At 48.7% G+C, this 27,803-nt stretch overlaps 1 protein-coding gene across 3 annotated transcripts in view; it reads right to left on the minus strand.

Annotated features, from left to right (window-relative positions):
- Nucleotides 1–4,085: 4,085 nt before the first annotated feature.
- Nucleotides 4,086–27,803, minus strand: part of hdlbpb (high density lipoprotein binding protein b) — a 108,858-nt gene continuing 85,140 nt past the window's right edge. For 2 of the 3 annotated variants that reach the window (XM_067972096.1, XM_067972095.1), the window contains 8 exons: nucleotides 23,185–23,321; nucleotides 20,784–20,888; nucleotides 16,788–16,922; nucleotides 15,353–15,496; nucleotides 13,762–13,941; nucleotides 7,752–7,868; nucleotides 6,882–7,013; nucleotides 4,086–4,282 (listed from right to left, as the gene is read on the minus strand). In XM_067972096.1, the coding sequence (XP_067828197.1) occupies nucleotides 4,190–4,282; nucleotides 6,882–7,013; nucleotides 7,752–7,868; nucleotides 13,762–13,941; nucleotides 15,353–15,496; nucleotides 16,788–16,922; nucleotides 20,784–20,888; nucleotides 23,185–23,321 (1,043 nt within the window). In that variant the 3' untranslated portion in view covers nucleotides 4,086–4,189. Of the gene's footprint in view, nucleotides 4,283–6,881; nucleotides 7,014–7,751; nucleotides 7,869–13,761; nucleotides 13,942–15,352; nucleotides 15,497–16,787; nucleotides 16,923–20,783; nucleotides 20,889–23,184; nucleotides 23,322–27,803 lie in introns of those variants that run through there. The other variant, XM_067972097.1, reaches the window with a different exon arrangement.

The following is a 27,803-nucleotide window of genomic DNA, read 5'->3' on the forward strand; positions in this document are numbered from 1 at the left end:
AGCGGGGCGTCCGGAGTTGGGGAGCGGGGCGTCCGGAGTTGGGGAGCGGGGCGTCCGGAGTTGGGGAGCGGGGCGTCTGGGGGACTCTCAGCAAAGACCCCGCCCGGCCCTTGATTCAGCGGCTGGGGGATTGTCTTTGGGTTGAAAGGGACCACACACTCGACGGAAAATAACAAGATGCTGATTGAAGCCAGGGAGACCCTGTCAAGTCTGCATTCCAGTTACAATAAACGCATTCACACGGAAACAAAACACGAACGATTCAGCTGCTTTTAGTAACGGCATCCAACACAGAGCAAGACCTACACCTATTAACCCTATCTGTTGGTGTGTCTCTCCTCTTGGGCACTGCTTTAATAAAAGGGGTTAAAATGTTTAAGATAAACAGACAACAGCCTCTGTTAAAACAGCAGACAGAGGAACAGGAGGAGGCCATTCAGCCCCTCGAGCCTGTTCCGCCATTCTATTAGATTGTGGCTGGTCTGTACCTCAGCTGCATTTACTCGCCTTTGCTCCCAATCCCTCGATGCCCTTACCCAACAAACAAGCTGAAAGTCGGTCCACCAACATTGAAGGACTGACGTCGGGAAGTTCTTCAAACGAAGAGGGAGCAACACATGGAATGGATTCCCGAATAGAGGTGGGGAGGGGGGGGGGGGGGGGGGGAAGAGGCCTGGAGTCATTTAAGAACCAACTGGACGCTGAGAGGGGAGTGTCGGGTCGAATGGCCTCCCTCACCTGGGATCGTGTGGTGAACAGTCATTTCCAGGCTCTATGGGAAAACACCACTCACTTGTGGAAAAAGTACATCCCACCTACTCTTTTACAAACTATCTGCTTTGAATACATGCTCCCACTCACCCCGCAACGCCCCCACCCCGCCCAACGTCTACACGGCTTCTCCGCTTGTTCCGCACGCCTCTAATATTTACAGCAGTATTATCCTGACACAAGAAGGAAGCAGAGAGAGAGTGAGAGAGAGAGAGAATAAGGGAATCCCGGAATAAGCTGTCGAGAGAGAGAGAATAAGGGAATCCCGGAATAAGCTGTCGAGAGAGAGAGAATAAGGGAATCCCGGAATAAGCTGTCGAGAGAGAGTGAGCGAATAAGGGAATCCCGGAATAAACTGTCGAGAGAGAGAGAGAGAATAAGGGAATCCCGGAATAAACTGTCGAGAGAGAGAGAGAGAATAAGGGAATCCCGGAATAAACTGTCGAGAGAGAGAGAGAGAGAGAATAAGGGAATCCCGGAATAAACTGTCGAGAGAGAGAGAGAGAGAGAGAGAATAAGGGAATCCCGGAATAAGCTGTCGAGAGAGAGAGAATAAGGGAATCCCGGAATAAACTGTCGAGAGAGAGAGAGAGAGAATAAGGGAATCCCGGAATAAGCTGTCGAGAGAGAGTGAGAGAGAGAATAAGGGAATCCCGGAATAAGCTGTCGAGAGAGAGTGAGAGAGAGAATAAGGGAATCCCGGAATAAACTGTCGAGAGAGAGAGAGTGAGAGAGAGAATAAGGGAATCCCGGAATAAGCTGTCGAGAGAGAGAGAATAAGGGAATCCCGGAATAAGCTGTCGAGAGAGTGAGAATAAGGGAATCCCGGAATAAGCTGTCGAGAGAGAGAGAATAAGGGAATCCCGGAATAAGCTGTCGAGAGAGAGAGAATAAGGGAATCCCGGAATAAGCTGTCGAGAGAGAGAGAATAAGGGAATCCCGGAATAAGCTGTCGAGAGAGAGAGAATAAGGGAATCCCGGAATAAGCTGTCGAGAGAGTGAGAATAAGGGAATCCCGGAATAAGCTGTCGAGAGAGAGAGAATAAGGGAATCCCGGAATAAGCTGTCGAGAGAGTGAGAGAATAAGGGAATCCCGGAATAAGCTGTCGAGAGAGAGAGAATAAGGGAATCCCGGAATAAGCTGTCGAGAGAGAGAGTGAGAGAGAGAATAAGGGAATCCTGGAATAAGCTGTCGAGAGAGTGAGAATAAGGGAATCCTGGAATAAGCTGTCGAGAGAGAGAGAATAAGGGAATGCCGGAATAAGCTGTCGAGAGAGAGTGAGAGAGAGAGAATAAGGAAATCCTGGAATAAGCTGTCGAGAGAGTGAGAATAAGGGAATCCCGGAATAAGCTGTCGAGAGAGAGTGAGAGAGAGAGAGAGAATAAGGGAATCCGGAATAAGCTGTCGAGAGAGTGAGAGAGAGAATAAGAGAATCCTGGAATAAGCTGTCGAGAGAGAGAGAATAAGGGAATCCCGGAATAAGCTGTCGAGAGAGAGAGAGAGAATAAGGGAATCCCGGAATAAGCTGTCGAGAGAGAGAGAGAGAGAATAAGGGAATCCGGAATAAGCTGTCGAGAGAGTGAGAGAGAGAATAAGGGAATCCCGGAATAAGCTGTCGAGAGAGAGTGAGAGAGAGAGAGAGAATAAGGGAATCCGGAATAAGCTGTCGAGAGAGTGAGAGAGAGAATAAGGGAATCCTGGAATAAGCTGTCGAGAGAGTGAGAATAAGGGAATCCCGGAATAAGCTGTCGAGAGAGAGTGAGAGAGAGAGAGAATAAGGGAATCCGGAATAAGCTGTCGAGAGAGTGAGAGAGAGAATAAGGGAATCCTGGAATAAGCTGTCGAGAGAGTGAGAATAAGGGAATCCCGGAATAAGCTGTCGAGAGAGAGAGAGAGAATAAGGGAATCCCGGAATAAGCTGTCGAGAGAGAGAGAGAGAGAATAAGGGAATCCGGAATAAGCTGTCGAGAGAGTGAGAGAGAGAATAAGGGAATCCCGGAATAAGCTGTCGAGAGAGAGTGAGAGAGAGAGAGAGAGAGAGAATAAGGGAATCCCGGAATAAGCTGTCGAGAGAGTGAGAGAGAGAATAAGGGAATCCCGGAATAAGCTGACGCTGCAGTTCTTTTCTCCGACTGGCCCGCCGACCCTCTCTGCTTTGGTTGCATCTCCCCTTTGGGAAGTTCCAGTGCGATCCTTTTAAGATGTGACTGGTTAACTCACGGGACCCTCCTCCACACCCCCTCCCGTTAGTCACGAGTTGGGGTTGGACCAGAAGTGCGATTCATTTATTTTTTTAAAAAACAAATTAAGCGCGTTCCAGACTGCCATTTTATCCGGCAAATCCTTTTTTTAAGTGGCGGATTTTACTTGCCGCGAGTTAAAAGAAGGGAACTGTACAGGGTTTAACCGACAGCGTCCCCGGGGGGGGGGGAATGAACTACAATAAACCGGCCGATCAAACGGTTAGGTCGGGGTGAGGGAACTGTACTAAAACAACTCAAGTTCCGAGTTACTGAGGGGGAACCGTGAATGTGCAGTAATTCTCTCCGCTGTTAGACCTGGGCCTCTCACCCAAGCATCGGTGCGGTGACACCAGGGCTGGGACTCTGTGCTTCTCTGATCCCCGGCCCCTACCCCACCACCCCGTACCTACCTGTGGACGGCCGTCGTAGGTAAACCCCCCTGTTTCCCGCAGGCCGGCGGGTAGCGCTAAAACCCCCCACACGGCCGGGACTTAAAAATCGAGGCCCAAAGAGTTTCTTTCGCGAGAGAAGGAACCAAAAAAAAAATCGACCTCATGCCTCAAGAAGCGTTCACCGGGTGAGTTGAGACCGTTAATCAGTCGGGTGGGTTGCCACCAGTGGCCGGCCCTTTAATAGTGGCGGGAGGGGGGAGGCGGGAGGGGAGGCCATCGTAACGATGAAAGCCGCGTGCCTGTGCGCGGGGCGGGCGGGCGGGAAAGCTGCTCGCGTGCCTCGGCGGGAAACCGCGGCGCGGGCGGCCATTTTGTCTGAGATTACCTTCCTCCCCGAACCCATTTTGAAAACAAAGGGGGTGGGTAAACGCCCCGGGGTAAAAAAAAAACCCTGCGGAGACCCGCACGGGAAAACCTGCACGGCCAAGCGCCCCGTCGGCCGAACGCGACTGGCGGAAGTTTGCAGACTTCAATAAAGATAAAGTAAGGGACGTGTGTTGGAGGGGGGGGACCGAACACAGTATGGCTTCTTTCAACAGATTGTACACAGGACAGTGGTACTGCAGCTAATACCTCTGGACATTTCAATTTTTATAGAAAACTGTGACAAGTCAAAGCTTCAGAAAAAAAAACACTTGAGATTCACCAAAAAAAAAAAAAAAAATTTTTTCTCTAACTGGACAGGAAGCTTTTTTTTAATCTCGAAAGTCACCGCTCGGACCCTAGAATTTCTTGGGCCCCCAGGCCGACGCCTGCTTTGGTGCCACCACGGTTCCGAACATCGGGAATTCCTCAGCGCTGCTCATATCGGGGGCCTGCGGAAGAACAGAAGAGACACTTTCACGTCGGTGGGCGACGAGCTGTGGAACGGCCCCCCCCCTGCGGAGCCAGCGGCTGTCGGTGCCGGGAGCAGGTTTGTGGGCGCCGGGCGATAGGAAGGATGGTGGCCCAGCCCAGCCCAGCCCAAACCTCCTTCCGATCAGTCCTGTACATAGGAACAGGAGTCGGCCATTCAGCCCCTCGAGCCTGTAACAGAATGTACAGCACAGAAACAGGCCATTCGGCCCAACTGGTCTATGCTGGTATTTATGCCCCACACGAACCTCCTCCCTCCCACCTTCATCTCACCCTATCAGCATATCCTTCTATTCCTTTCTCCCTCATGTGTTTATCTCGCTTCCTCTTAAATGTATCTACACTATTCGCCTCAACTACTCCTTGTGGTAGCGAGTTCCACATTCTCACCACTCTCTGGGTAAAGAAGTTTCTCCTGAATTCCCTATTGGATTTATTAGTGACTGTCTCAGATTTATGACCCTTAATTTTGGATTCCCCCACAAGTGGAAACATCTTCTCTACGTCTACCCTATCAAACCCTTTCATAATCTTAAAGATCTCTATCAGGTCGCCCCTCAGCCTTGTCTTTTCTAGAGAAAAGAGCCCCAGCCTGTTCAGCCTTTCCAGATGGGTATAACCTCTCAGTTCTGATATCATCCTGGTCCTCAATCTCTTTTATCCCACTAAGGTGCCACCGAGTAGTCAAAGGCTCGTCTCTCAGATGCAGCTGACAAGCGGTCAAGCATGAGGAACTCTGCCATTCAATTAGATCATGGCTCATCTGTATCCTAACTCCATCTACCCGCCTGGTTCCGTAACCCTTAATACCCTGACCTAACAAATACCTATCAATCTCAGTTTTCAAATTTTCCATTGACCCCCCCCAGCCTCCACAGCTTTCTGGGGAAGAGAGTTCCAGATTTCCCCAATTTTTTTCTGTGAAGAAGTGCTTCCTGACATCACCCCTGAACGGCCGAGCTCTAATTTTAAGGTTACGCCCCATTGTTGTGGACTCTCCCCCGTCGGAGGAAATAGTTTCTATCTACCCTATCAAATCCTTTAATCATCTTAAACACCTCGATTAGATCACCCCTTAATCCAATGCATCCATCACCGTGCTACTTTGGGATTAAGAATCCAACTTGAAACATTATCTGGTCCTTTCATTATCCGGTCCTTTCATTATCCGGTCCTTTCATTCTCCGGTCCTTTCTTTATCCGGTCCTTTCTTTATCCGGTCCTTACATTATCCGGTCCTTACATTCTCCGGTCCTTTCATTCTCCGGTCCTTTCATTATCCGGTCCTTTCATTATCCGGTCCTTACATTATCCGGTCCTTTCATTCTCCGGTCCTTTCATTCTCCGGTCCTTTCATTATCCGGTCCTTTCATTATCCGGTCCTTACATTATCCGGTCCTTTCATTATCCGGTCCTTTCATTATCCGGTCCTTACATTATCCGGTCCTTTCATTATCCGGTCCTTTCATTCTCCGGTCCTTTCATTCTCCGGTCCTTTCATTATCCGGTCCTTTCATTATCCGGTCCTTACATTATCCGGTCCTTACATTATCCGGTCCTTTCATTATCCGGTCCTTACATTCTCCGGTCCTTACATTATCTGGTCCTTTCTCTTCACAGGTGCTGACAGATCCCGCTGTGTATTTCTAGAACTTTCTGTTTCCATTTCAGATTTCCAGGATCCTTTTGACCTCATGCTGCTGCGGCTCAGCTCTGTTTCGGAACCCCTCCCCACCCGAGGGGGTCTTCCCTCCATGGTTGCGGTGCGGGAGACGCTGCCTCCGTGGGTGGACCGCGACCGAGGATCTCTGTCTGAGGCACGAATCCAGACTCAGAATCGGAGCGTGCCGGGTGCCTCGTCCCATCCCCACTCTTACATTCTCAGCTGAAGCGACAGAATCGATTTGAACCGAATCTTCTCCGTACAACGAGAGCGGTCCGTTTTTCAAAACGCTCCTTTAGTGGCTCGAGGTGGGGTTAAGGCACCGGCCCAGTGCGGTACTGAGTCAAACGGACCAGACGGTCATCGGTTTGACCCCTTCCCCATCCGGTCCATGGTGACCGTCACTCATTGTCCATTTCACCAGTGAAGAACAGCTATTCGGCCAAGGGCACAACCCTCCAAGATCTCTCCAATTCTGGCCTCTTGTGCATCTCTGATTCTCATCGCTCCACCACTGCCCTCAGCTGCCTAGGCCCGAAAGCTCTGGAATTCCATCCCTAAACCTCTCTTTTTCTCTCACCTCTCTTTAAGACGCTCCTTAAAACCTATCTGTTTAACCAAGCTTTTGGTCACCTGTCCTAATATCTCCTTACGTGGCTCAGTGTCAAATTTTGTTTGATAATCGCTCCTGTGAAGCGCCTTGGGATGTTTTTACTACATTAAAGGCGCTATATAAATGCAAGTTGTCGTTGTTGTAGAACTGAACCCCAGCAAAGGATTAAACCTTCAAGAGAAGGGAGGTGGGGGTGAAGAAAATACAAAGAAATCAAATAAAAAGAACTTGGACAAAGCCAGAATCTAAAGTCCGGGAGTCCTCCGTTCCCCCAATCACTCACCTTGTTACCGGGGGCGTTCCACGGAGCGTCTCTCACGACAAAGCCTTTCGTCGAGCCGCGGGGTTCTTCCTCCACCCGCGAGGGCGGCTTCATGTAGGCCGCCATCGTCTCCGATTCCACGATAGCCATCATCTACACATCAACGGTAGATAGTCAGACACAGAGAAACAACGACCGGCAAGGTGGGGGGCTCAAAAAATGGCCGCCCTCCACCGGGAATAACTCAAACCAGAAATACATGTGGTGTGTGTGTATATATATATATATGTTTGTGTGTGTATGTGTGGTGTTTGTATATGTGGGACAAAAAAGGAGATTTTCTTGTGGGGCCAGAGGGCATAGCTGAGGCACCAAATGAAGGGAAAAAATTTGTCAGGCTATGAGGAAAGAGCAGGGGAGTGGGACTAATTGGATAGTTCTTTCAAAGAGCCAGCACAGGCACAATGTGCCAAATGGCCTCCTCCTGTGCTGTACCTGCTATGATACTATGTGATGTGTGTGTATGTATGGTGTGTGCCTATATGTGGTGTGTGTATATGGTAGGTGTGTATATGTGGCGCATGTGTGTGTATATGGTGTGTGTATATGTGGTGTGTGTTTGTGGCATGTGTGTATATGGGGTGCGTGTGTATATGGGGTCTGTGTATATGTGGTGGGTAGATATGTGGTGTGTGTGTATATGTGGTGTGTGTTTGTGGCATGTGTATATGGGGTGTGTGTGTATATGTGGTGTGTGTGTATGTGGTGTGTATACACACCCTCCCGTCTTCTCTCTTCAACCTTGGCACTGCCCTGCGCTGTGGGACTTGGCCCTTTGCTTAATAAGAAAATCGGCGCAGAATAAGCTGCAACAAAGGAGTAGCGACTTACGTATTCTTCCTCCAGGTTGAGGAGATGATCAATCGCATTGTCAACGTTCTCGGGGAGACCCGTTACCGTGACACGGTTTGGGTCATCGGAGCCAGGCGGTGGGAACCGGATATCGACCTGCAACAGAACGGACCGGGATGTGCGTGTCTTAATATCTGTTAGTATCTGGCTTATCTGTCTATCAGCTGTGGCTCAGTGGGTAGCGCTCTTGCCTCTGAAGCAGAAGGCTGTGGGTTCAAATCCTGCTGCAAAGATTTAAGCACAGAATCTAGGCTGACACTTCAGTGCAGTACTGAGGGGGTGCTGCATTATTGTTTTGGTGCTGTCTTTCGGATGAGACGTTAAACCGAGGCCCTGCCTATCTTCTCAGGTGGATGTGAAAGATCCCAAGGCACTATTTCAAAGAAGTGCAGGGGAGTTCTCCCAGCAAATATTTATCCCTCAACCAACATCACTAAAAGACTATCTGTTCATTATCACATTGCTGTTGTGGGACCTTGCTGTGGGCAAAAAATGAGAAGGTTGTGGGTTTGAGTCCCACTCTAGAGACTTGAGTACGCAGTCCAGGCAGACACTCCCAGTGCAGTACTGAGGGAGTGCTGCACTGTCGAAGATGCTGTCTTTCAGACGAGACGTTAAACCGAGGCCCCGTCCGGCCTCCGAGGTGGACGTAAAAGATCCCGCGGCCACTATTGGAAGAAGAGCAGGGGGAGTTCTCCCCGGTGTCCGGGGCCAATATTTATCCCTCAACCAACACCTCTGGAGGGGGGCAGAGTGTAATTACAATGTGACAAAGAGGAATGCTTTTTTCAAACAGTATACATTTATAAGATATGTATTGTTTTTAAAACACTGTCCCTTTTGCCTCAATAGAGACCCTCGATGACGTGTCTTCTGAGTGCCAGCCTGCGCCAGGGAACGTCACTGATGGGCAACAACCTCGAGTGACCCAGAGTGGCTCCACTCATTGTAAAGGCGGTCTAGTCACGACCAGGTTAAGAACACTTCTTAAACCACCAAGGGGGATTTTCGTCAAATATTTTTTTCTTGCAATGCACGGTGAGGGGAGAGTACTTTGAACAACAATGTACTGCCGCTAGTGTTTCCTGCCCTCTCCAATTTGGATAGGTTAGTAAGATAGGCGCGAGAAATAGGGCAGCACACAGCAAAAAAAGGCCCATCCTCGATGTACAAGAAGAAATTGCTGGATAAGCTGGGGCTCTTCAACCTCGAAAAGGGACATACGAACATACGGACTAAGAGCAGGAGTAGGCCATTCGACCCCTCGAGCCTGCCCTGCCATTTGATAAGATCATGGCTGATCTGGTTGTGACCTCAACCCTACTTTCCCGTCTACCTACTATAACCTTTGACTCCCTTGTTAATCAGGAATCCATCTAACTCAGCCTTCAAAATATTCCATGACCCTGCCTCCACCACTCTCTGGGGAAGGGAGTTCCACAGACTCATGACCCTCTGAGAAAAAAATTCTCCTCATCTTCATCTTAAATGGGAGACCCCTTATTTTTAAACTGTGGCCCCGCGTTCTAGTCTCTCCCACAAGGGGAAACATCCTCTCAGCATCTACCCCTTCTAGTCTCTCAGGATCTTATATGTTTCAATAAGATCACCTCTCATTCTTCTAAACTCCAGTGTATACAGGCCCAACTTGTCTAACCTTTCCTCAAAAGATAACCCCCTCATCCCAGGAGTCAGTCGAGTGAACCTTCTTTGACCCGCCCCTAAAGCAATTATGCCCTTTCTTAAATAAGGAGACCAAAACTGCACACAGTATTCTAGATGTGGTCTCACCAATGCCCTGTAGCAAAACATCTCCACGTTTATATTCCATTCCCCTTGCAATAAATGACAACATTCCATTTGCCTTTCTAATCACTTGCTGTACCTGCGTACTGGGGCATCTTCAGGGCAGAGGAGAATACGGGGGTGATTTAACGGAGGTGTTTAAAATTCTGAAGGGATGGGACACATTAGATAGAAACAGACTGTTACCAGTGGTTGGGAGGGTCGACAATGAGGGGACATCGGTATAAGATTAAACGTAAGAACGGGAGAAACTTATTTACACAGAGGGTTATGAAGCAGTGGAAAGCACCAGTGAATGAAGCAGAGACCGTGTCAACATTTGAGAATAGGTGACATAGGAGGTTGAAGGAAAGGATAATAAAGGGATATGGGAACAGGGCGGGCACTTGGGATTAGGGTACTGCTCGAATGGAGAATACAACAGTATTCGGCCCAACAACATAGACTGGTTGGGCCGAACGGCCTGTTTCCATGAGGTAATTTCTATGTAATTCTAAGTTATAAATATGGGTGTAGGAATTTATAACGGATAAAGTTGACAGGAAGAGTGTGCAATTGCGAGATATTATACATTTTATATATATTGCATTTCTATCGCATCTTTCACAATCTCAGGACGTCCCAAAGCGCTTTACAGCCGATGAAATACTTTTTGAAGTGTAGTCACTGTTGTAATGTAGGAAATGCGGCTGCCAATTTGCGCACAGCAAGATCCCATAAACAGCAATGAGATAATGGCCAGATAATTTTTTTTTATTCGTTCACGGGATGTGGGCGTCGCTGGCGAGGCCAGCATTTATTGCCCATCCCTAATTGCCCTTGAGAAGGTGGTGGTGAGCTGCCTTCTTGAACCGCTGCAGTCCGTGTGGTGACGGTTCTCCCACAGTGCTGTTAGGAAGGGAGTTCCAGGATTTTGACCCAGCGACAATGAAGGAACGGCGATATATTTCCAAGTCGGGATGGTGTGTGACTTGGAGGGGAACGTGCAGGTGGTGTTGTTCCCATGTACCTGCTGCTCTTGTCCTTCTAGGTGGTAGAGGTCGCGGGTTTGGGAGGTGCTGTCGAAGAAGCCTTGGCGAGTTGCTGCAGTGCATCCTGTGGATGGTGCACACTGCAGCCACAGTGCGCCGGTGGTGAAGGGAGTGAATGTTTAGGGTGGTGGATGGGGTGCCAATCAAGCAGGCTGCTTTATCTTGGATGGTGTCGAGCTTCTTGAGTGTTGTTGGAGCTGCACTCATCCAGGCAAGTGGAGAGTATTCCATTACACTCCTGACTTGTGCCTTGTAGATGGTGGAAAGGCTTTGGGGAGTCAGGAGGTGAGTCACTCGCCGCAGAATACCCAGCCTCTGACCTGCTCTAGTAGCCACAGTATTTATATGGCTGGTCCAGTTAAGTTTCTGGTCAATGGTGACCCCCAGGATGTTGATGGTGGGGGATTCGGCGATGGTAATGCCGTTGAATGTCAAGGGGAGGTGGTTAGACTCTCTCTTGTTGGAGATGGTCATTGCCTGGCACTTATCTGGCGCGAATGTTACTTGCCACTTATGAGCCCAAGCCTGGATGTTGTCCAGGTCTTGCTGCATGCGGGCTCGGACTGCTTCATTATTTGAGGGGTTGCGAATGGAACTGAACACTGTGCAGTCATCAGCGAACATCCCCATTTCTGACCTTATGATGAAGGGAAGGTCATTGATGAAGCAGCTGAAGATGGTTGAGCCTAGGACACTGCCCTGAGGAACTCCTGCAGCAATGTCCTGGGGCTGAGATGATTGGCCTCCAACAACCACTACCATCTTCCTTTGTGCTAGGTATGACTCCAGCCACTGGAGAGTTTTCCCCCTGATTCCCATTGACTTCAATTTTACTAGAGCTCCTTGGTGCCACACTCGGTCAAATGCTGCCTTGATGTCAAGGGCAGTAGTCACTCTCACCTCACCTCTGGAATTCAGCTCTTTTGTCCATGTTTGGACCAAGGCTGTAATGAGGTCTGGAGCCGAGTGGTCCTGGCGGAACCCAAACTGAGCATCGGTGAGCAGGCTATTGGTGAGTAAGTGCCGCTTGATAGCACTGTCGACGACACCTTCCATCACTTTGCTGATGATTGAGAGTAGACTGATGGGGCGGTAGTTGGCCGGATTGGATTTGTCCTGCTTTTTGTGGACAGGACATACCTGGGCAATTTTCCACATTGTCGGGTAGATGCCAGTGTTGTAGCTGTACTGGAACAGCTTGGCTAGAGGCGCAGCTAGTTCTGGAGCACAAGTCTTCAGCACTACAGCTGTGATGTTGTCGGGGCCCATAGCCTTTGCTGTATCCAGTGCACTCAGCCGTTTCTTGATATCACGTGGAGTGAATCGAATTGGCCGAAGACTGGCTTCCGTGATGGTGGGGATATCGGGAGGAGGCCGAGATGGATCATCCACTCGGCACTTCTGGCTGAAGATGGTTGCAAATGCTTCAGCCTTGTCTTTTGCACTCACGTGCTGGACTCCACCATCATTGAGGATGGGGATGTTTGCAGAGCCTCCTCCTCCTGTTAGTTGTTTAATTGTCCACCACCATTCACGACTGGATGTGGCAGGACTGCAGAGCTTTGATCTGATCCGTTGGTTGTGGAATCGCTTAGCTCTGTCTATAGCATGTTGCTTCCGCTGTTTAGCATGCATGTAGTCCTGAGTTGTAGCTTCACCAGGTTGGCACCTCATTTTTAGGTACGCCTGGTGCTGCTCCTGGCATGCTCTTCTACACTCCTCATTGAACCAGGGTTGATCCCCTGGCTTGTTGGTAATGGTAGAGTGAGGAATATGCTGGGCCATGAGGTTACAGATTGTGCTGGAATACAATTCTGCTGCTGCTGATGGCCCACAGCGCCTCATGGATGCCCAGTTTTGAGCTGCTAGATCTGTTCTGAATCTATCCCATTTAGCACGATGGTAGTGCCACACAACACGTTGGATGGTGTCCTCAGTGCGAAGACGGGACTTCATCTCCACGAGGACTGTGCGGTGGTCACTCCTACCAATACTGTCATGGACAGATGCATTTGCGACAGGCAGATTGGTGAGGACGAGGTCAAGTAAGTTTTTCCCTCGTGTTGGTTCGCTCACCACCTGCCGCAGGCCCAGTCTCGCAGCTATGTCCTTCAGGACTCGGCCAGCTCGGTCAGTGGTGGTGCTACCGAGCCACTCTTGGTGATGGACATTGAAGTCCCCCACCCTCAGTGTCCTTGCTACCCTCAGTGCTTCTCAACATGGAGGAGGATTGATTCATCAGCTGAGGGAGGACGGTAGGTGGTAATCAGCAGGAGGTTTCCTTGCCCATGTTTGACCTGATGCCATGAGATCCAGAGTCAATGTTGAGGACTCCCAGGGCCACTCCCTCCTGACTGTATATCACTGTACCGCCACCTCTGGTGGGTCTGTCCTGCCGGTGGAACGGGACATACCCAGGGATGGTGATGGAAGAGTCTGGGACATTGGCTGAAAGGTATGATTCTGTGAGTATGGCTATGTCTGTGGGACAGCTCTCCCAATTTTGGCACAAGTCCCCAGGGTCGACTGGGCAATTAAGAATCAACCACATTTCTGTGGGTCTGGAGTCACATATAGGCCAGACCGGGTAAGGACGGCAGGTTTCCTTCCCTAAAGGACATTAGTGAACCAGAAGGGTTTTTACGACAATCCGGTAGTTTCATGGCCATCATTACTGATACTAGTATTTTAATTCCAGATTTTTATTTAATTGAATTTAATTAATTAATTGAATTTAAATTCGCCAGCTGCCGTGGCGGGATTTGAACTCATGACTCTGAGATTTTAGTCCAGGCCTCTGGATTACTAGTCCAGTCACATAACCACTATGCTACCGTACCCGTGTGTTGGTTGATGGATAAATATTGGCCCCAGGACACCGGGGAGAACACCCCTGCTCTTCTTCAAAATAGTGCCATGGGATCTTTTACGTCCACCTGAGAGGGCAGACGGGGCCCCTTTCGAAAGGCGGCACCTTTGACGATGCAGCCCTCCCTCAGTACTGCACTGGGAGTGTCAGCCTGGACTGTGTGCTCAAGCCTCTGGAGTGGGGCTTGAACTAAGAGGTGAGAGTGCTACCCACTGAGCCAAAGGCTTAAACCACCAATGATGTCGAGCGAGATATGCGCACAGTGCATGAGCCAGCGCCTCACCTTGAACTCCTCCATGATCTTGCGGATGGCCTTCCCCCTGCCCCCGATGATGCGGGCGTGAACCCGGTGGTCCAGGTTGATGTCCTCGCTGACCATCTCCTCCAGGTCGGCGACTATCTTCATGATGGCGTCCTTGGCGGACTCGGCGTTCCTCTCGTAGCCTGTGATGGTGATCATATCCTGCAGGGGGAAGCAAACAAGTGTGGGTCAGAAAAGGCAGGCCAGCCCCCTCCCCCCCGCAACACATGGGCCAGCTGGAAATACGGTTACCGTAAAATCCAGTGTGTACGTCGCACCTGAGTAGAAGCAGTAAACTAAAGCAAGAAGGTATTAGATATTGTGTCGAGGCATACCGGATTCTACAGCGAGGGGAAAGATTAATTTGCAGCGGTGTTTGAAACAATTAAATTATAAATTTCAAATAAAAGCCTCACTTGCATTATTCCTGCAGAAGGAACAGGTTCATGAGATACCAATGGGACCTGGATTCAAGTCCAGTCGGGACCGATGGGATGAAAGTCTCCTGTAAGGGTCCTACAAGCAACGACCTTGGACAACCTCAGTTCAGTTCCTCGTGGTCCGCAGTATGAAACTGTCCCCTAATTCAGCACCAACTAGCAGTCAACCAGGACAAAGCAGCCCGCTTGATTGGCACCCCATCCACCACCCTAAACATTCACTCCCTTCACCACCGGCGCACAGTGGCTGCAGTGTGTACCATCCACAGGATGCACTGCAGCAACTCGCCAAGGCTTCTTCGACAGCACCTCCCAAACCCGCGACCTCTACCACTTAGAAGGACAAGGGCAGCAGGCACATGGGAACAACACCACCTGCACGTTCCCCTCCAAGTCACACACTTGGAAATATATCGGCCATTCCTTCATCGTAGCTGGGTCAAAATCCTGGAACTCCCTACCTAGCAGCACTGTGGGAGAACCGTCACCACACGGACTGCAGCGGTTCAAGAAGGTGGCCCACCACCACCTTCTCAAGGGCGATTAGGGATGGGCAATCAATGCTGGCCTTGCCAGCGAAGCCCACATCCCATCAACGAATAAAAAAAAAAGCAGTCACAATCAGAGAGGCCACAGGTTGACTTGGTGTGGAGAATGGAAACATTGTCACATTGGGGGTCAGGTGTAACAGGTCTCCTCCTCGCCCTCGCCCGCCCCAATTTTTCCTAACCATTTCACCGATGGTTCGTAACGAGCGTGTGCTTCCTTCCCGCCATAGTGGAGGTTTAAGAGGCCGTTTGGCGCCCGAGAAACAGCCAAATTTCTAAGCCCGTGTTTTCCAACGATGTTTGTTGTAACGGGCTGAGAGAGGTGACAGCGCCGCCTCTGGAGCAAGCAAGAATAACAGGGGAGTTTGTAATACTGTTTTCAAGAGTAACAGTGCCATCATGTAGAGGAACTAAGAATGGCCGGCATTACTCTTCCAGCCTAACCTACACATTTCAAGGTACCGAGAGCATTAGGACATCGGCAACTCAAGGATTTTTGTACGGGTAGATTGTTTGGTTGAAACGTTACGTTTGTAGTGCAAAAACTTTAGAGATAGATATTCATTCAGCAACGGGAAGCCGTACCTGGTTCTCATCGCCTTTATCGGGGAACTGAACATTAACATCATGATCTTTCCGAATCTGTGAAATGACAGCTCCTTTCCTTCCGATGATCTTTGGATGGTACTTGGGGTCGACAGAGATGGTGAGCTTGAAGCCCCGTAAAGCCTAGAGGAAATCCCACACCATTACTGACTTGCATTCTGATGGTTGTGAGTTCAAGCCCCACTCCAGCTTAAATTACTCATCTACTGTAGCCCAAAATGTTATTTTCTGAAAGAAATCTATCTAATTTTCATTTGAAGATGCTTCCACCATCTCGCCAGTTCCATAGATTGACCGCTCACTCACGGAAATAACGTTTCCACAGATTCGTGCCCTCTGGCTCTACTAGTTCGGGACAAGGTGAAACAGCTTGTCATGGTCGACATTATCTAAACCCTTTAGAATCCTAAAAACAGTAAACATATCCTATCCTTCTCTTTCCCAGTGAGAAAGTGCCCAACCTACACAATCGCTCCTCACAGTCCTCAATCATTCCGCTTGCTCTCATAGTATCGCAGTAGGTACAGCACAGGAGGAGGCCATTCAGCCCATCGTCCCTATGCCGGCTCTTTGAAAGAGCTATCCAATTTTCTTTTGTATCCTTTCAATAGCTGCAATATCCTTTTTTTGTACCAGAGCCACACACAGTATTCTAACTTAGGCACCCTGCTTCACAAAAATGACCCTAGAAAAGAGAAGGCTGAGCGGTGACCCGATAGGGGTCTTTAAAATTATAAAGAGTTCAATAGGATAGATGTAGAGAAGATGTCTCCACTTGTGAGGAGTCCACAACAAAGAGGCGTAAATATAAGATAGTCACTAACAAATCCAGTAAGGAATTCAGGAGAAACTTCTTTACCCAGAGGGTGGTTAGAATGTGGAACTCACTACCACAAGGAGTGGTTGAGGCGAATAACATAGATGCATTTAAGGGGAAGCTTGATAGGCACATGAGGGAGAAAAGAATAGGATATATTGATAGGGTGAGATGGAGTAGGATGGGAAGAGGCTCGTGTGGAGCATAAACACCGGCATAGACCAGTTGGGCCAAATGGCCTGTTTCTGTGCTTTACATTCTATGTAATAACACAACCCCTAATCATTCCAAATTACTCCTAGTGGCCTTGACTGATTTACTATACACCTACTGTATTTCTAATCTTCTCTCATGGACGATTAATGAGGTAATGAATCCTACATTCGCGGCCTGACCTTCTACAGCCGTTACAACCACTGCAGAACCAACCTTTAAAAGTAAAAGTCTATATATCGGAATTTAACCCCCCCCCCCACCCCCCAAACCACGGAAACCCCAGCGGCACCGCCTCTCGCGTTGTGCTACGGACCACCCAGTTAACCCCAGTGCCGTTTGTATCCCGCCCACGTGCGGAAACGGGATAAGGAGAGGACGCACCCGGTCCTCTTGTTCCGCCTGCAGGTCTCTGACCCGCTCGAGGATTCCGGCTCGCGCTCGCTCCAGGTTCCCCGTTAAGCCGGTGATTTTGATGACGTCGGACTGCTGCTCCGGAGGCGGCACCGCGATATTCACCTGAAACGAGAGGGGCAAAGAGCGGCTTTACAACGCTGCAGGGACGCGTGCGCAACAATCTGGATTTACAAACTGAGGGCACAATCTCAAAAAATTGCTAATGACACTATGGGGGAAGAGATTCGGATGTGTTGTGCCGATTTGGGGATGGGGGGGGTTGAAATGAATCTTAGCGGGGATGAATTTCGGGCAGCGGCAGCCTGCGCCCGATCTTACCTGGACATCCGGTCGTTGCCATTTGGGTCTGGCAGACATTTAGTCATCCGAGGTGGCCGCTTGTACGTAGCGCTGAAATCATTAAAATACGTAGTGCGCTGACCTACACTGGCTCCTGGTCCAGCAATGCCTCAATTTTAAAATTCTCATCCTTGTGTTCAAATCCCTCCATGGCCTCACCCCCTCCCTATCTCGGTAACCTCCTCCAGCCCTACAACCCTCCGAGATCTCTGCGCTTCTCCAATTCTGGTCTCTTGCGCATCCCCGATTGTAATCGCTCCACCATTAGCGGCCGTGCCTTCAGCTGCCTAGGCCCTAAACTTGGGAATTCCCTCCCTAAAACTCTCCGTCTCTCTCTCCTCCTTTAAGACGCTCCTTAAAACCTACCTCTTTGACTAAGCTTTTGGTCACCTGTCCTAATATCTCCTTATGCGGCTCGGTGTCAAATTCTGTCTGGTAACGCTCCTGTGAAGTGCCGTGGGATGTTTTTACTACGTTTAAGGCGCTATATAAATGCAAGTTGTTGTGCCTGTGACACCTATTCAACAGAATGCAAATCACACAGCCCTTTAGGCTCCTCCAATGCCGGTAACCTCTCAGTCTGGTGGGGCACCGAGCCGCACAGATAGCGAAGGCCCCAGTTTCAGTGCCGAGACCGCAGTAGGCGAGTGGTAATTGGTCCCAGCTCCCTGGGACAGATTTGAGAAGTACCAGCCAGGGACTCCCAGTCATTTTTTTTTGTTTTGGAGAAATTTGACTGCCATGGTCTGTGTTGAAGTAGGACGGGGCTAGAATAGTTAAATTACGAGGACAGGTCGCATAGACTAGGCTTGTATTGCCTTCAGTATAGAAGATTAAGGGGTGATCTAATTGAGGTGTTTAAGATGATTAAAGGATTTGGTAGGATAGATAGATAGAAACTATTTCCTCTGGTGGGAGAGTCTAGAAAAAAGGGGGCATAACCTTAAAATTAGAGCCAGGCAGTTCAGGGGTGATGTCAGGAAGCACTTCCTCACACAAAGGGGAGTGGAAATCTGGAACTCTCTCCCCCAAAAAGCTGCTGAGGCCGGGGGTCAATTGAAAAATTCAAAACCGAGATTGATAGATTTTTGTTTGGTAAGGGTATTAAGGGTTACGGAGCCAAGATGGAGTTAAGATACAGATCTGCCATGATCTAACTGAATGGCGAAACAGGCTCGAGGGACTGAATGGCCTCCTCCTGTTCCTATGGCGCAGGTGGTCTGGTGTTGCTAGCCTTCTCTTATAGGGGTGTTTCTCTGGGGTTTGCTCCCTCTGTGCCCCGGAGGCTCCGGCGTGTGAGGGCAGGATCGGGTCGGGTGGTGACGCCCGTCCAGGCCGGCTCTTGGGTGAAGTAAGAGAGGGTCGCCCAGCGCTCGCGGAGCCGAGCGTAGCAACAGGCAGTGCCTTCGGGGGTGGGGGGATGGAAATGGAAGAGGATCCCACACCTCAGTGCCACATCAGAGACGTGACTATCAAAAGGGAATCAGATATATACTTGATATTATAAATTAGCAGGGCTGTGGGGGAGAATGGGACTAACTGGATAACTCTTTCAAAGAGCCAGCACGGGCACAACGGACCGAATGGCCTCATTCTGTGCTGTAAGATTCTTATGATTCCAGGAACATTACACAGGGTAAGTTCAGCGATGCTGTGCTCTCAATCAACGCGAGTGCAGGTCGGAAAGGGCTATTACATGAGTGCTAATTCTCCAACCCCCGCTCTCACTGACTAAAGCAGGGTCGTGGTATAAACCTGTATCCCTTTTGGTGATGTACTGTAGTTAAGTGTCCAAGTGCTAATATTTTGCCCTGCGCTAGCAACATCAGCTTGCCTTTAACGTCCCAAGGCGCTTCACAGGAGCGTAATCAGACAAAAATTGACACTGAGCCGAAGAAGGAGACATTAGGACAAGTGACCAAAAGCTTGGTCGAAGAGTTACAAAGGAGGAGAGAGGTGCAGAGGCGGAGATTCTTATAACGATCCCGTTAAATTAACGAACAGAGGAACTCCACACAGACACAGAAGGCAGGAGCCTTCAACCCAAAGTTAAATCCCCCTGTCAAATGCGTTACCAGGGAAAGCACAGTAGCAGTCAAATGGGTTCAAAGGGCGACTGGACATGTCGCTGGAGCGAGAAGGAACATGGGAACAGGAGGAGGCCATTCAGCTCCTCGAGCCTGTTCTGTTAATCAGTGAGATCATGGGTGAGCTGTATCCCAACTCCATCCACCCGCCTTGGCTCCATATCCTTTAATACTCTTGAAGGGTTGAGAACATGGTGAGAAGGTGGTTGGGGTTGATCTATGGTAAAGGACTGTCACTGTGGGGCCTAATGACCTTTTCCCATCCCTAAAGAATCTTATGCCATTCCCACTGGGTAAAAACACTTGGAAATCTCCCAATCACCCTATCCCAGGTGCTAAGAGGGTCAAATGCACTGTATAAATGGCTGCAGTGTCACTAAACGCTAGCTGGTGGCGGTGCTGTGCCTGCAACCAGCATCAACAGAGGCCTGGAATCTCAATCAGTACAGTATACGAGGTCCTTTATATATTCTAACCTAGTAATCTACAGGCCCCTGTGTCGGAACACGCAAATTATTCATTGCCGTTTGGGTAATCACTACATATCAGCCTGGCTCAGTGGGTAGCACTCTCGCCTCTGAGTCAGAAGGTCGTGGGTTCAAGCTCCTACTCCGGAGACTTGAGCCCCATATCTAGTCTGACACTCCTGAGGGAAAGCTGCACTGTTGGAGGTGCTATCTTTCGGATGAGACATTAAACCGAGGCCCTGTCCGCCCTCTCAGGTGGAAGCAAATGATCCCATGTGTCTTGGCCAATTTTTATCCCTCAACCAACATCACTGAAAAAAACAAATGATCTGCTCATTTATCACATTGCTATTTATGGGATCTTGCTGTGCGCAGGTTGGTTGCCACGTTTCCTACATTGCAACGGTGACTACACTTCAAAAAGTAATTCATTGGCTGTAAAGCGCTTTGGGAGGTCCAGAGGTCATGAAAGGCGCTAGATAAATGCAAGTCTTTATTTATTTCAGGTATTGATCCCTCTCTGTGTGAAGAAAATTCCCTGAGATCAGTCTTAATTTTACCTTTTATTAGTTTGAACCTGTGTCCTACTGACAACTTAAATAGTTCTGATTTACCACTTCCATGACGATCTCACATACCTCTGTAAGAGAGGTTGTGATGTAACAAGGTGCCAAATATATACATGTATTATGGTTTACAGGTATTATCGTTTACAGGTATTATAGTTTACAGGTATTATGGTTTACAGGTATTATCGTTTACAGGTATTATCGTTTACAGGTATTATCGTTTACAGCTATTATGGTTTACAGGTATTATCGTTTACAGGTATTATCGTTTACAGGTATTATCGTTTACAGGTATATAGTTTACAGCTATTATAGTTGACAGCTATTTTCGTTACAGGTATTATCGTTTACAGCTATTATCGTTTACAGGTATTATAGTTTACAGGTATTATAGTTTACAGGTATTATAGTTTACAGCTATATAGTTTACAAGTATTATAGTTTACAGGTATTATAGTTTACAAGTATTATAGTTTACAGCTGGGAGTATATCTGATTTACCTCATACTCTTCCATCATTTTGCGAATACCGCTTCCTTTTTGCCCAATGATGTATCGGTGCAGGTCAAACGGAACCTCCAGATCCACAGTAACTGGGACTAAGGCCTGGGCAATGATAAGAGCTGCATCAGACTCCATCTGTTCAACAGGTTTTCATTCAACAAACAGTCTCTTTTATGAATTTGGTGCTCAGCAGATGAGGAGTGTCAATGATGGAGGATGGAGCACTTTACATTTCTGACACCACAAACAGTGTGAGCATCAAACACTCCCAGGGCAGGTACAGGGTTAGATACAGAGTAAACTCCCTCTACACTGTCCCATCAAACACTCCCAGGGCAGGTACAGGGTTAGATACAGAGTAAAGCTCCCTCTACACTGTCCCATCAAACACTCCCAGGGCAGGTACAGCACGGGTTAGATACAGAGTAAACTCCCTCTACACTGTCCCATCAAACACTCCCAGGGTCAGGTACAGCACGGGTTAGATACAGAGTAAAGCTCCCTCTACACTGTCCCGTCAAACACTCCCAGGGCAGGTACAGCACGGGTTAGATACAGAGTAAAGCTCCCTCTACACTGTCCCATCAAACACTCCCAGGGTCAGGTACAGCACGGGTTAGATACAGAGTAAAGCTCCCTCTACACTGTCCCATCAAACACTCCCAGGGCAGGTACAGCACGGGTTAGATACAGAGTAAAGCTCCCTCTACACTGTCCCATCAAACACTCCCAGGGCAGGTACAGCACGGGTTAGATACAGGGTAAAGCTCCCTCTACAGTGTCCCATCAAACACTCCCAGGGCAGGTACAGCACGGGTTAGATACAGAGTAAAGCTCCCTCTACACTGTCCCATCAAACACTCCCAGGGCAGGTACAGCACGGGTTAGATACAGAGTAAAGCTCCCTCTACACTGTCCCATCAAACACTCCCAGGGCAGGTACAGCACGGGTTAGATACAGAGTAAAGCTCCCTCTACACTGTCCCATCAAACACTCCCAGGGCAGGTACAGCACGGGTTAGATACAGAGTAAAGCTCCCTCTATACTGTCCCATCAAACACTCCCAGGGCAGGTACAGCACGGGTTAGATACAGAGTAAAGCTCCCTCTACACTGTCCCATCAAACACTCCCAGGGCAGGTACAGCACGGGTTAGATACAGAGTAAAGCTCCCTCTATACTGTCCCATCAAACACTCCCAGGGCAGGTACAGCACGGGTTAGATACAGAGTAAAGCTCCCTCTACACTGTCCCATCAAACACTCCCAGGGCAGGTACAGCACGGGTTAGATACAGGGTAAAGCTCCCTCTACAGTGTCCCATCAAACACTCCCAGGGCAGGTACAGCACGGGTTAGATACAGAGTAAAGCTCCCTCTACACTGTCCCATCAAACACTCCCAGGGCAGGTACAGCACGGGTTAGATACAGAGTAAAGCTCCCTCTACACTGCCCCATCAAACACTCCCAGGGCAGGTACAGCACGGGTTAGATACAGAGTAAAGCTCCCTCTACACTGTCCCATCAAACACCCCCAGGGCAGGTACAGCACAGGTTAGATACAGAGTAAAGCTCCCTCTACACTGTCCCATCAAACACTCCCAGGGCAGGTACAGGGTTAGATACAGAGTAAAGCTCCCTCTACACTGTCCCATCAAACACCCCCAGGGCAGGTACAGCACGGGTTAGATACAGAGTAAAGCTCCCTCTACACTGTCCCATCAAACACCCCCAGGGCAGGTACAGCACAGGTTAGATACAGAGTAAAGCTCCCTCTATACTGTCCCATCAAACACTCCCAGGGCAGGTACAGCAGGGGTTAGATACAGAGTAAAGCTCCCTCTACACTGTCCCATCAAACACTCCCAGGGCAGGTACAGGGTTAGATACAGAGTAAAGCTCCCTCTACACTGTCCCATCAAACACTCCCAGGGCAGGTACAGCATGGGTTAGATACAGAGTAAAGCTCCCTCTACACTGTCCCATCAAACACTCCCAGGTACAGCACGGGTTAGATACAGAGTAAAGCTCCCTCTACACTGTCCCATCAAACACTCCCAGGTACAGCACGGGTTAGATACAGAGTAAAGCTCCCTCTACACTGTCCCATCAAACACTCCCAGGTACAGCACGGGTTAGATACAGAGTAAAGCTCCCTCTACACTGCCCCATCAAACACTCCCAGGGCAGGTATAGCACGGGTTAGATACAGAGTAAAGCTCCCTCTATACTGTCCCATCAAACACTCCCAGGGCAGGTACAGCACGGGTTAGATACAGAGTAAAGCTCCCTCTACACTGGCGTGGGTGGGTAGGGGGGGGGGGGGAGATTGTGCCACCCCCACAGAATCAGCCCTATTATCCTAAACCTGTTCACGGGTAAGGGAGCGAGTGACCTACCAGCAGTGCCTCACGAGCCGCCTCACACTTCTCCTTCCGGCCCGAGATGAAGATGACATCGCACTTCCTGGGAACAGGCTCTGCCTCCCTGAGGTCAGAGTTCAAATCCCCGTTTTCCTGAGGGTGCAGATCCAGACCTGGTCAACGGCAAAACCAGCACATGTCATAATGGCACGGATAGAAAACCACGTGTCGCCTAATGAGCCGAGCCAGACTGGGACTTTAGGAACAGGAGGAGGCCATTCAGCCCCTTGGGCCTGCTACGCCATTCAATTGGATCATAAGAACGTAAGAAATAGGAGCAGGTGTAGGCCATACGGCCCATCGAGCCTGCTCCACCATTCAATAAAATCATGGCTGATCTGTACCTCAACTCCATTTACCCGCCTTTGCTCCATATCCCCTGAGACCCTCACTTAACAAAAAATCTATCGATCTCACTCTTGAAAGTTCCAATTGTCCCAGCACCCACAGCCTTTTGGGGGAGAAAATTCCAGATTTCTATTATCCTTTGTGGGAAAAAGTGCTTCCTGATTTCATTCCTGAATGGTCTAGCTCTAATTATTAAGATTATGTCACCTTGTTTTTGATTCCCCCACTAGAGGAAATAATCTCTCCGCATCTACCCTATCAAATCTTTTGACATTTTAAACGGCTCGATCAGATCACCCCTCAATCTTCTATACTTAAGGGAATAGAAGCCTAGTCTATGCAACCTTGCCTCATAATTTAACCCTTTTAGGCATGGTATCATTCTAGTGAATCTGCGCTGCAAGCCCTCCAAGGCCCAAACTGGGAGGGGCGACATAAAACTACCCAGAAGTGGAATAAGAGGACATAAGAATACACAATTAAACACCTTGATCTTTCTCCATATCTGTACTTGGAAAATAGGGAGGGTACCTCATTTTAAATGATCAACTGACTGCATCTGTGGCCTTGTGTTCAACATTCAGTTTCTCGGATGAAGAAATTTAAATATGCTATTAGCCAACTTAGCATGAAATTTAAGGTCATGCCTCCTTGTTTGGGAGTCCTCTAACAAGGACTCATTCACCAGCTACTCTTTAAAAAACTTCATTAGCTTAATGATTTGAAAATCAGCCCTTAACCTACATCTCCAGGAATGGAGTCCATGTTCACCCCCAGTCTCATCGTAGCCCAATCCCTTCATCTGAGAAGAGCCCGTCTCCAAGGCAAGTACATCTTTCCTTTCCTCAGGCGAGGTGTCCAAAACTGAACACGAGGATGGAGGGACATAGTGCGAGATTGCTTGGAGAAAGTAGGAATACCCAGTGAGTGGTTAAATTGTGGAACTCGCTACCACAAGTAGTAGTTGAAGCGAATAGCATAGATGGGGAAGCTAGATGAATGCATGAGGGAGAAAGGAATATATATGTTGATAGGGTGAGACGGAGAGGGGTGGGAGAAGGCTCATGTGGAGCGTAAACACTGGCGACCTCCTCCGGCCCAACATCCCAGCTCGTGCTCTTGGCTCTTTCCAACTCTGGCCTCCTGCGGCCACTCTCCTCTCCTCTCCTCTCCCGGCCTCACCATACATGGCAGGGCCTTTCAAATATCTCATTGCAACTCTCGTCCTAAACCCCCGCCCCCACCTTGCTACTGCTGCCCCTACTTCCCCAAATCCTACCCCTTCAGTCACCGCTCCTAACTCTTCTGCCTCTGTTTGACGCCCGTTTCTTCTCTGTGAAGCAGGGCCTGTTTACCACATTAAAGGTGCTGTATCAGTGTAAGGTGTTGAGGGGAGGGAGACTCTCGATACTGGTCCCATGTGTTCTAATTACAGGACTGAGCCACACTTGCAAGCTGCTAAATAAATGTCTGATCACATCCATCTAAATGAGGCCGATCTCCTCATTAACAAGTGGAAAATCAATCTCAATGGAGCCCGATTCCCCTGATGAAAAGCTATTTACGGATAGTTAATAGGCCTTTCCATAAAGCTCTAATAGATTTCCAACACGGGGACACATACAAAGATGTCAGCCCTGGTTCAGTGGGTAGCACTCTTGCATCAACATCAGACGCTCGTGGGTTTCAATCCTTACTCCAGAGACTTTAACACATAATTTAGGCTGGCACTTCAGTGCAGAGGGGGAGAGTGCTGCACTGTCAGATGTGTCATCTTTTGGGGCGTCTGCCTGCGCAGGTGGATGTGAAAGGTCCCACAGCACTATTGGAAGAAGGAGGGTTCTCTCAGCCAACATTTATCCCTCAACCAACACCATCAAAAAACAGACTATCCGGTCATTGATCTGGTTTTTATTTGTTCTCGAATTTAACAGACAGTTATTCAAATCTGCTTGGTGGCCGGTCACTGTTTCTGAAGGTGTTTATCAACCTGACTTGTCTGAATCAGAGACAATCGGCGGGAATTTCCTCAGGGGTTCCCCTGGAAGTTGGGAGGAAACTCCGGTGTATCCGGGATTTCCTCCGATCTTACGCCGATGTTACACCGGCCGATTAGGAGAGGACCCAAGGAAATTTCTGGTGTATGGCTTAAGCCTTTGAAGAGAGATAGACCAGACCAAGAGAAAAGGAAAAGAGCCACTGTGTCAGGCTACTACGTAAATCATTCAGCACAGGGGTTATAAACTATTTCTTATTTTAAGAACATAAGAACATAAGAAATTGGAGCAGGAGTAGGCCAATCGGCCCCTCGAGCCTGCTCCGCCATTCAATAAGATCATGGCTGATCTGATCCCAACCACAAATCTAAAGAACACAAGTCGGAGCAGGACCCGGCCACATAGCCCCTGGGCCCTCTCCGCCACCCACAGGGCATTGACCGATCCGAACTCAGCTTCATGTCCAATTTCCTGCTATTTTCTATTACATCGCGAGCTAGCAACCACTGTAAAACTATATATTGTGTTACTCCTACTATTTACTTGTTCAAATACTGTTTAATAAATCTGTCTGGCAGCTGCCTCGGCCCTAAGCTCTGGAATTTCCTCCCTAAACCTTTCCACTTCTCTCTCCTCTTTGAAGACGCTCCTTAAAACCTACCTCTTTGACCAAGCTCTTGGTCACCTGTCCTAATATTTCCCTATGTGGCTCGGTGTCAAATTTTGTCTGATCACGCTCCTGTGAAGCACGATGGGGACGTTTTTACTACGTTAAAGGCGCTGTAGAAATGCACGTTGTTGTTAAAGCCAAAGTCAAAGTCTTGGATAGTGTTATTATGCCACTTTCCAGAGACAAGGAGGAAAGTGTGAGGGCATGGGATGGATCCAGCAGCTGAAATAAACGGAAGAGGGTTCTCTGTTTGTTCCCTGGGCACGCTACAAATTGATCATTTAGATATCCAGGCGGACATAGGGAGCTAGAGTTGTACACACGGAAGTCTGAAAACAGAAGTCAAAAATATTGCCTGACACAGGCACAAAGTGCTGTATGATTCTATGAATATCTGGACTAAAATATGGCAAAGGAACCCCCTCCAAAAACCTGTAACAGAGGAAAACAAATAGCGTAGGAACCCTCAAAAACTCATAACAATAATCAAGATATGGAACGACACCCCAGACTAATGCTTGTACACACACGCTCTCAAATGGATATCTTCAACATGAAAATAACACTGTGGTCTAGGGGTCACGCTGGGATGAGAATTAAGCATCAGGCCCCTGCTTCCTCTGGCTACAGCCTGCGATTCATTCCTTCTGGAACAACTTCAGATCATAATCACCCCTCCCCTTTTCTCGGACAGCCGGTGCTGGTAATGTGAAATAAGAACAGAAATTGATGGAAACACTCAGCAGGTCAGGCAGCATCTGTGGAGAGAGAAACAAGGGTTAACGTTTCAGGTCGATGACCATTGGTCAGAACTGGTGCTGGTAATGGTTCTGCGGTGATCATTTACACCTCCTCGGGACATAGGAACAGGAGTAGGCCATTCAGCCCCTCGTGCCTGCTCCGCCATTTGATAAAATCATGGCTGATCTGTGATCGAACTCCATATACCTGCCTATGGCCCATATCCCTTAATACCTTTGGTTGCCAAAAAGCTATCTATCTCAGATTTAAATTTAGCAATTGAGCTAGTATCAATTGCCGTTTGCGGAAGAGAGTTCCAAACTTCTACCACCCTTTGTGTGTAGAAATGTTTTCTAATCTCACTCCTGAAAGGTCTGGCTCTAATTTTTAGACTGTGCCCCCTACTCCTAAAATCCCCAAGCAGCGGAAATAGTTTCTCTCTATCCACCCTATCTGTTCCCCTTAATATCTTATAAACTTCGATCAGATCACCCCTTAACCTTCGAAACTCTAGAAAATACAACCCCAATTTGTGTAATCTCTCCTTGTAACTTAACCCTTGAAGTCCGGGTATCATTCCAGTAAACCTACGCTGCACTCCCTCCAAGGCCAATATGTCCTTCCGAAGGTGCGGTGCCCAGAACTGCTCACTGTACTCCAGGTGCGGGTCCCATCTTTTGTTTCTTTACTGTCCCATTAACACCCGCCTTTTGCCTTGCACTTTTGTCACTGAATCACTCCCACCCCTCCAGCGTATCACAGCTTTCCTCCCCTAACCCCCGCGTCTGACCTTGCTTATAAACTATTAAATCTCAAACTTCTTCCAGTTCTGACGATAG

The sequence above is a fragment of the Heptranchias perlo genome, chromosome 35 (genome assembly GCF_035084215.1).
Source record: "Heptranchias perlo isolate sHepPer1 chromosome 35, sHepPer1.hap1, whole genome shotgun sequence".
Classification (NCBI taxonomy): Eukaryota; Metazoa; Chordata; class Chondrichthyes; order Hexanchiformes; family Hexanchidae; genus Heptranchias; species Heptranchias perlo.